Source organism: Mastigoproctus giganteus, chromosome 8 (assembly GCF_048544385.1).
Source record: "Mastigoproctus giganteus isolate SK-2022 chromosome 8, ASM4854438v1, whole genome shotgun sequence".
Lineage (NCBI taxonomy): Eukaryota > Metazoa > Arthropoda > Arachnida > Uropygi > Thelyphonidae > Mastigoproctus > Mastigoproctus giganteus.
Window position 1 is genome coordinate 134,673,653 of NC_143582.1, and position 9,313 is coordinate 134,682,965.

The 9,313-nt window shown below is 39.3% G+C and overlaps 2 protein-coding genes across 2 annotated transcripts; both read right to left on the reverse strand.

The window, feature by feature from the left end:
* Window positions 1-4,686: 4,686 nt before the first annotated feature.
* LOC150081832 (uncharacterized protein F54H12.2-like) lies at window positions 4,687-5,922 on the reverse strand. The gene has a single exon (XM_090380334.1). The coding sequence runs from the start codon at window positions 5,920-5,922 to the stop codon at window positions 4,687-4,689; it is 1,236 nt and encodes a 411-aa protein (XP_090236460.1).
* Window positions 5,923-7,288: 1,366 nt separating this feature from the next.
* Window positions 7,289-7,732, reverse strand: LOC150081833 (uncharacterized). The gene has a single exon (XM_090380335.1). It carries the CDS (start codon window positions 7,730-7,732, stop codon window positions 7,289-7,291), a length of 444 nt encoding a protein of 147 aa, XP_090236461.1.
* Between the last annotated feature and the right edge of the window lie 1,581 nt (window positions 7,733-9,313).

Consider the following 9,313-nt stretch of genomic DNA (forward strand, 5'->3'; position numbering starts at 1 on the left):
ATATAGTGATGGCACATAGTGCTGTTAGTTTCTCAGTATGAACCACGTATAATGGGGAAAGGGAAGGATCTGACAGTTTGAACTGGGAATGATTAGCGGCGCTAGAAAGGCAGGGAACAATCTCAGCAACTGCAGACATTGTTGGCTGTTCAAGGGCTGTTGTAGTGAAGGTGTGGTGGGAATGGTCTGAAGAGGTATGCAGAACCACTCAACATGCCAGGACAGGTTGACCACCACTGGTGGTGATGACAGTCGAGGTGAGTAGATATGTAGGGGGTTCTAACACATTTGCATAAAGTCTAAATGGTTTTAAACACAGTTGTATAAGATCTGGAGGGATTTAAACACTTTTGCATACTATCCCACGACTACAGGTGTGAAAATTATATTTAGTTCACATTTCGTACCCTAGATGGCGCCACATGCTTACCGGTTTTGTTTAGTTCGTATTTTTGTCCCTAGATGGCGCCATGTATATATCTCTATTTAATTTTTTTTTTACAGTACCAGAGTCTTTTTCTTGTGTGTATGGTTCATTTTTAATTAGCCATACATTCTTAAGTTGTGTCTGAAACGTTTTATTGGTACATTTTCTTCCTTTTTGTTGTATTCTCACAGTTTTAAAGCTTTATGATCCTTTGATAAAAAGAAAATTCCTTTTTGCTGTTTTTTACAGTACCAGAGTCTTTTCTTGTGTGTATGCCTAATTAAAAATGTATTTTCTTTTTATCATTAAGTTGTGTGTAGTCTTTTTCTTGTGTGTAAGTTAACCTTTTTTGAAAATACATTTTATTATTGTATATCTGTTAATATTTTTTAACCCTTTATTACTGTCTGAAGTTGTGTGTAAACCATTTTATTGACTCATTTCCTAAAATCCAAAACTCAAACATCAAGAAAATTTCTGCTTTTTAATGAACACTTTTTAAAAAGCTACATCTATGAACATTTTTAGAACTCGAACAATCTTTTTAATAATCAAAAAAGACACAGTCTAATGAGCATAACGTTCAATATAACATTTCATTAACTCTGATATCATACCAAGTACTGCCTGTAGAATGCTATAAGGATTAATTTCAGATTCTTTCTGTTGCAAAGTGCATCTAGCCATAAAGTCTGTTACAACGTTATACGGAATCAGATGTCGAACCATATACTCGTAGGCTTCTTGAAATGTGATATCACTGGTGGTGAACTGCCGACGCTGTCGTAAACATTCGCGTGTTGAGCATAGTACATCCATCACTGATTCTTGCATCAGTGTGAATAGTTTAGCTTCTTCCCCAAGAACAGATACAAACTCGTCAACATAGAGTATTTTTTGTGAAAGAGATTCACATTCACCCAAGTCGAGAATAAACTCGCACATCTCACCATTGGAAATTGTAGCACGACCAGCTTCTGTCTCAATCTCCAAGCCCTTCGTAAATGTAATAGTTTCTTGTGCACGACCCTGAACTAATAGTAATACTTCAGGCCATTTTAGTTTTATTTGCATCCATTCATCTGTCGTTAGTTTTAGATAACACGAGGTACATTCCAAAACGATCGATACTTCGAAATTAAGCAGGAGAACTCGTAGAATAGTGTTTGAACTGAGGCGACGAAAAAACACATAGTTCTTCTTTGGAGTGGTACTCATCTTAACTGTTGCTGAAAAATGGCAAATGTAACGACAGAACGTATAACAATCATATATAAAGCAGTCCACAACCCGGATATGTGACTAATAATATTACACAAGAAGAAGTGCGTCATCGGAAATTGTCTAATAAGGAGCTCTTACTGGTAGGTGTACTAATTGGAACAGGTTTCCTTTTGACATTAAAAGCCAACACATGTTACACTCTTACAGGATGTGGATGACATACTATTTCGGAACAGGTTTCCTTTTGACCTTAAAAGTCAACAGTGTTACACCCTTACAGGATGTTTGTAGTGTTTTGGAACAAGTTTCGTTTTGACAAAATAGTAGGATCAATGACCGAGAATTGCATAAGGCTATTGGAGAAAGTTTAAAAAGCCACCACAGTCACAGAACCGTTACAGAAAAAAATGGACACGTGGATGTGCGATGATGATTCCCTGGAGTGTGAAGCTGTCAGTCTTGCAGAAGTTATTGAGGCTGAAATAATGTATACGAATACTGTACAGAGGTGAGTGAATTTCCTCCTATATTATCTCTTTTTTATTTTTAAAAGTGATAAAAATAGTTTTATAACATTGTTTAATATTCATTTTTCAGAATGCAGAATTCTTTTCAATGTCTCAACTTGCCGAGGGGCGGGCTGGAGGATCAAAAGAAGGGCCTGTAAGTTTTATTCAGAATTTCATATGTAGAATTACAATCCAAATTCCAAAAACGTTAAGTATTTTTTTTTTTTCATATCTTTTCAGATTCAAATTGGTGGGGGTGAGGAAACATACGAACGATTCTACGAAATCAGTGAAGGATCAGAGAAGTTTTCCTCTAAATATAAAACTGTGTATAAAACTTACAAGTGCAAATACCGAGACCTACATTTGCTTGCAGGGGAACAGTTTTTTCTATTGTTCAAACAAGTGTTTAAGCAAATTATTGGGTATGTAAACAAAGGAGGAGAATTTAGCCATGTTCGTTTATGTGTAAACGCCGACTCCCTAAAAACGCCGATTAATCTTCCATTTATGAAGATATCAGAACTGACATTAGATAGAATTATGGATGCATTTTTCAGTGTAGATCAGTCGCGAAGTGGCTTTCTGATAACAGACTCTCTCTCAATCGATCTGATTCTTATAAACATATCAAATAAAGGTTGTGCTGGTCATTCTAAAAATATAAAAAAAAGAACTAACATCGTTAACTAGGCAGTATGGTTTCACATTTAAGAAGCGCATATTTGGAGAGGACATACCCATATGGATACTTCCGTGAAAAACACAATCAAAAATGATTTGTCGGTTATAACACTGTCACTATGTGTTCCTTTATCCACCCCTTCACATGTGTCGCGGCCGGTGGTACTCAAAGCGGTAAAACTACCTTCATTCTGTCCCTTATTAAAAACAGCGAACAGTTAATTTCACCCCCTCCGGAGAGAATAATTTACTGCTACTCTGAAGAGCAGGATCGGTTCTTACAGTTTCCACACGTTGAATTCGTAAAAGGCTTGAAACTGCCCGAAGTCGATAGACGTGTCAGAAATCTAATTATAATCGACGATCTCCTACACGTTGCAAAAGACAGTTCCGAAATTGCTGAAATATTCATTAAAGGAAGCCATCACAGGAACACAAGTATCTGTCTTCTCTCCCAAAATTTGTTCTGTCAGGGTAGTCAATATCGGACCATCAGTCTTAACTCACACTATTTAATCGTTTTTAAAAATCCCAGAGATTCCCGACAAATATCTCACCTAGCCTCGCAAGTATTTCCAGGGCGTTCGAGTGTTCTAGTCGATATTTATAAGGAGGCCACAGAAAAACCGTTCTCGTATTTATTACTGGACTTTCGACAAGATACGCCAGAACAATTACGTCTGCGCTCGTGCATATTACCGGAGGACGGCCCGTCAATTGCATATGTACCTTCATGGCTAAAAGACTCCGAAAACATAGTGACTTCATCAGGTTTTTGTCTGGTGCCAGCCCCAAGCAAGCAAATACAATTTTGAGACAGGCATCACATTCTGAGGTCACTGTTTTGTGCGAACTGTGTAAGAATTTACTAAGAGGTAACATACCAATCACCCCCCAAGAACGTCTTAGACTGCAGCACAAAAAGAAACTGCTGCGTGTTCTAGCGGATAAAAAGGTCCCCTTCACAAGGCGACGGAGACTTATTACACAGCAAGGAGGAGCACTGTTTCCCTTACTGGGCAGTCTGATAATTCCACTGATAACATCGCTAATAAGAAAATGAACGACTCGTTCGAAAAATATTTACTACTGGCACCACCAGAACACCAACGGATGATTTCTCTGGACGAAGAGATGTCCGAAATTCTGAAGAGACAGGACATGTCGATCGAATCCAAGGTGAAGGCCTACCTTCAAACATTGCAGGCTTTTCTGGGACTGAAGAAGAAAAGCGGGCCTCCGGAGGAGGCCCTCGTGCTCCCTCCCGCGGCGGCCGGGGAAAAGCGCGCGCCCAAACGTGCAAGGAAGAAACCGTCGATTCTGACGTCTCCCCGTCGCTTGAGAGGAAAGAAAATACAGTGGATAAGCATGTAAGTACACAATTTTTTTTTTTTTTTTAAATTTGTTTATTTAAGTGATCGATTACATCTAAAGTAGCAATAATATCATTGCCCCACAAATTTTTACAATAACATTCGTTAACAATCTGTCTCATAGTAATACCGTGACATCTATGGGTTAAAAAGAAAACACAATGCAGTCCACAAGCTATAGATTCCCGATGTTGTATTACAGTCTTGTTATGAGTCCACTTGCGACTTTGCCTTTTCAGAAACGCCGCAAAATCTTCGGGCGGGGGGGCGGGCAAACGTGTCGAAGTAATCGACTTCTTCTTCTTCTCCGAGGTAAATAGCTATCCAATGGGTTCCTGGTCTGTCGGATGGATCGGTGTTGACAACTAGAAGAAACGGTTTACTAAGAATGTTCGTAGGCAGTTCGTCGCGAGCACATACACTTATGGGGTAATCTTTAACAACACTTTCCAACAAACTTGCTATTTCTTCAGTGTTCATAATCCAGAAGAACCGACCTGTCTTTTGTCAGCGAAACCACGTTCTCGAATTCACTGTATAAGACGCACGTGACGTTTTCAGGCAATGGTGAGGAAAATTTCAGTTCGAGACGTACGCTCCCCCTTTTCACTGCACTAATGTGTTGACCGATGGCATTTTCGTCCGGCGATAGGTCAAAGCCGTACAATACATTACCGACTGGATACTCGGAATATGACAAATCGTTTCCGGTGTCTTCTGTCCATTTATTTAATGAAGAGAAGAGCGACAGATACGATCTCGTATACTGTCCTGTCTTGAAGTCAGGAGTCAGTGGTATTGACGGGTACTGAATACCATCGGCAGTCACTTGTAAGTAACACATGTTGAAGTGAGAGAAGTTAAAAGGGTTGCGAGCGTACGAACCATTGAAACCTTCGCTCGATACCAAACCCACAATCACACGCGATGGAATTTGTCCTAGGAATATATTATCACATGTGGAATCTACCATTCCTTTGGGAATAGAAAAGTATGTCACGTTCACGCGATTAATCGGGTACACGAGCAGGTTCTTCTCTAAAACACTGATGTGTGCGAGTTGGATCTGAGGATTCAATTTCACTTTACGTACGAATAACGTTGCTTCCATAATGTTCAACTTGGCAGTTGACGAATCATTGGAAAGCAAACAAAATTCGGGGGAACTTCTTACCAGTCGTAAACGGAGGGAGACGTTATTCACTATGTATTTAGACTGGTGACACAGATCGAGTCGAAGTCTTCCTAACATCTCTGCAGTTTTCGATTTTGAGAAGGATTTCGATCGTTGGTACATACCACTATCGTCCTTCTCGAACATCTGTTTAACATCGGGGTACTGATCTTTGACGTACATCTCTGTTGTCAGTTGCGAATTCTTGGCTTCCCGTCCATAGTTAAGAAGCGTTTCCAGGTATGCACGATAAGGGTACGTATTCGACGATGGGTTAATCAGTTTGTCTTGTACAAAGAGATCGACTTGACTGAATAGAGAGTGAAAGAAATTGTTAACGACTCCTACTTTATCATTTTCTTCCAGATCTTTTCCATCGCTTCTCGTGATTCGCACCTTCAGCCGCAAATAACTTTTCCCGAGGTCTAGATACTCTTCTGAAGTCCCCGGAATATAGAATTCGATCGGGCCTACACTATCTACAGATGCCAGAGGAAGGAAAGTAATATACGACGACCGCTCGACACACATATTAGTGGCAGGTTTACTGAAAAGATCCAGCTCAGACATCATAACTTCCATCGAAAATATCGCGACGTCTACGTTTACCACCGCTCTGATTACGCACCTTGTCTTTAATGGCTTGCCCTACTTCTGATACACGATTTAAAAACGAACGTTTCGGTGGAACACCTGATATGACATCATCGACAATATTACGTCCTGCAGATAGCACTTGCCGACCGATGAAAGCTGCTGCTGGTTTGAGTATCGGTGTGAGAAAACGGAATGCTGTGCGGAAGATGTTTCCTAAACCGTAACCTCTCTGGATAGATGGCCCAGCGAAGTAGGGGTTCCCCCCTGCTTGCATTGTGTAGTAATGGACGTACGCATTCATCGTTCACGGAAATGTAGTTTAATTGTAGTCTTTCCGTCACTGAACGGCACGAATTCACAGCTATCTGTACGCACTTGGATGGTTACTGTATGGAACGTGCTTAACTGGAGGGGGTAATAATCTAAATGCGAGAACTCTCCGTTATTGGAAAACGATACGACACGTAACAGTGGCGCTTTCGTGTCGCCTACAACCTGATCCTCAATTAGATTACAATAGACGAAATAGGAACTGACACCCCTATATATATCTGCCTGGTACTTAGCGTAAACTCTGCCTTCTAAGTCTCGGCCTAGTTTTTCGAAACCTAACATCTGACCGAGTCCTGTTTTTGGGAAGCGAAGGTAAACTGATGGATCGATTTCGATAGACACTATACCTATGGAGTTCACTTTTGCGTCGATCTGGGGGGCCAGTTTCATCATGGCGTTAAGCACCTGTGATATACTTTTGTAGTTCCCTCGTGGTAGTTTACAGACCTGAACAGCTTCTGCTTTCACACCCCGATATGTGATCGTTCTATTGGATGCTTCTTTAGACATTGTGATTTCCTTCTTGGAAACCCACTCACCGACGTGATAATTTCGGAAAATATGGAACCCTCCTTGATCCTCGCTAAATGTCTTATCGAGACCTATAACCCTTGTAAAAACTTTAGAGATTTTCACCATACCCTCGCTCTTCACCCTTAATGTGAACTGTTCTTTCGTTCCGTCTGTTTTCACTTTCAGTTGAATGTCGCTGTCGACAGAATTAACATCATCGATAAGTTTTGAGGAAGTGGTATACTTTTCTTTTAATACTGTCATCGCTCTGACTTCTTTTTTCTTTTTGGGGTACAGTGAGAATATGTTCCATCCATCGGAGATATTATCCCATGAAAGAGGGAAGTGTACTTCGGCAAGTGCTACTTCCCATTTGCCAGAGAGAGACACAGCATTAGGCAGTTCCACTGTGAATTGTGACTGAGAATTTCTGGGATGCAGATCCATACTAGCATTACTGGGTAGTGTAAGGAAAAACATCTTGTGAGCTGACCCAACTGTTGAAGCTTTGCGGGTAGCCTAACAATTTGACTAATAACTGACGTTGTCCTCTAACTGTCTTTTGTTTAAGTACCTTTTCGATAGGGTAGACGTCAGGGGGTAGATTATCGTCAAAGTTAACTTTCTGTAACTGTGTTTCGTAAAACGTTCCTTCTATCTGCTCACCATCACGGCCTGTCACACTGTACACAACAGGGTTATGCTTCAAAACACGTGTAATAGTAAACACTTCTCTCGTCCAATTCCCCCAGTAACCTTTGCAAAAAGGGTGAGACCCACTGCTCAAAACAACTCTATCTCCGATTTTAAATTTCGGTTTCAGGGTTTTGCTATGGCTGTGGTAGAGCCTATTATACACTTCTTCTTCGTTATCAAGAGTGACTTTTACGGGGGCCATACCAATAGAACGATGGGTAGTACGATTATACGTAGCCACAATATCGTCGAGTACGTGAATATATTTCTGACTTTTGGAATAAGAAATCCACTTATAAATTTTTTCTTTCAGTGTCCGAATGAAGCGTTCGGCAATAGCTGCCTTCTTTTCTGATCTTGTTGTATAGAAATTGATACCAAGGGAATGGAATAACTGACGAAGAGGAGCATTCGTGAATTCTTTTCCTTGGTCGGAGTTAACACAAAATGGTGTTTGTTCTTCGAAAATAGATTTGAACGCCTGCACAACCTCGTTGGCATTTTTGCTTTACAGTTTTCTGACCCAAGAATATCGCGAGAAGCAATCCACACAAACCAGAAGGTAACGATATCCATCGTTTGAGTCAGCGAGAGCCGACAGGTCACCCAGGTCACATTGAAAAGTGTGATTAAGTCCGGGAACTTTAATTTGATTCCTCCGAAAATTAATTCTTTGCTGTCGATGTCTCACGTAAGTAGGTTGACTAGCTAGGAATTCGCGCACAACACGTCTGGGTAATTTAGTATGTTTTTGAAGAGCGTCAATAGAACTGAAACTACCTATTACTTTAGGATTATAATAGTCTGCTAACATTTCTCTATCTCCACAGGTAGGAATGGACAGTGTCGAAGGAATCGCACTATTTATATTTGTCATCATCCTGATAGTGATTATTATCATCTCGGAACCGCAGCTTGAAGATAGGAGGATGGACTGTTTCCACACATCTGAAAATGTTACTGTTTGTTCATAGATGTACCTTTTTAAAAATTGTTCATTAAAAAGCAGTTTTCTTTGGTGTTTGAGTTTTTGATTTTAGGAAACGAGTCAATAAAAGGGTTAACACACATAAGTTAAGACAATAATAAAGAGTTACAATAATAATAAAAAGGCTCTAATTAAAAAAAAAAAAATGTATCTTCATATTGAATCTCTAAGGAAACGAACCTATAAAAAGTTTTACACACACACAAGAAAAAAAGACTCAGGTGGATTAGTTAATAAACACTATGACAAGACAATGAGTTTTCTTTTTATCAAAGGATCAATAAAGGTTTAAATCTATGAGAAGACACTGCGAAAGAAAATATTTTTTATCAGGGACAAAAATACGAACTAAAAAAACTCGGTAGGCATGTGGCGCCATCTAGGGTATGAAATGAGAACTAAATATCATTTTCACACCTGTACTTGTTGTATAGTATGCAAATGTGTTTAAATCCCTCCAGGTCTTATGCAATCGTGTTTAAAACCATTTAGACTTTATGCAAATGTGTTATTACTAAAAAGATTGTTCGAGTTCTAAAAATGTTCATAGATGTAGCTTTTTAAAAAGTGTTCATTAAAAAGCAGAAATTTTCTTGATGTTTGAGTTTTGGATTTTAGGAAATGAGTCAATAAAATGGTTTATACACAACTTCAGACAGTAATAAAGGGTTAAAAAATATTAACAGATATACAATAATAAAATGTATTTTCAAAAAGGTTAACTTACACACAAGAAAAAGACTCTACACACAACTTAATGATAAAAAGAAAATACATGGACAAAAATACGAACTA

Bases quoted from the DNA above. Each gene is read 5' to 3' on its own strand.
- LOC150081832 (XM_090380334.1), bottom strand. From the start codon at position 5,922: ATGTGTGTCGAGCGGTCGTCGTATATTACTTTCCTTCCTCTGGCATCT.
- LOC150081833 (XM_090380335.1), bottom strand. From the start codon at position 7,732: ATGGCCCCCGTAAAAGTCACTCTTGATAACGAAGAAGAAGTGTATAAT.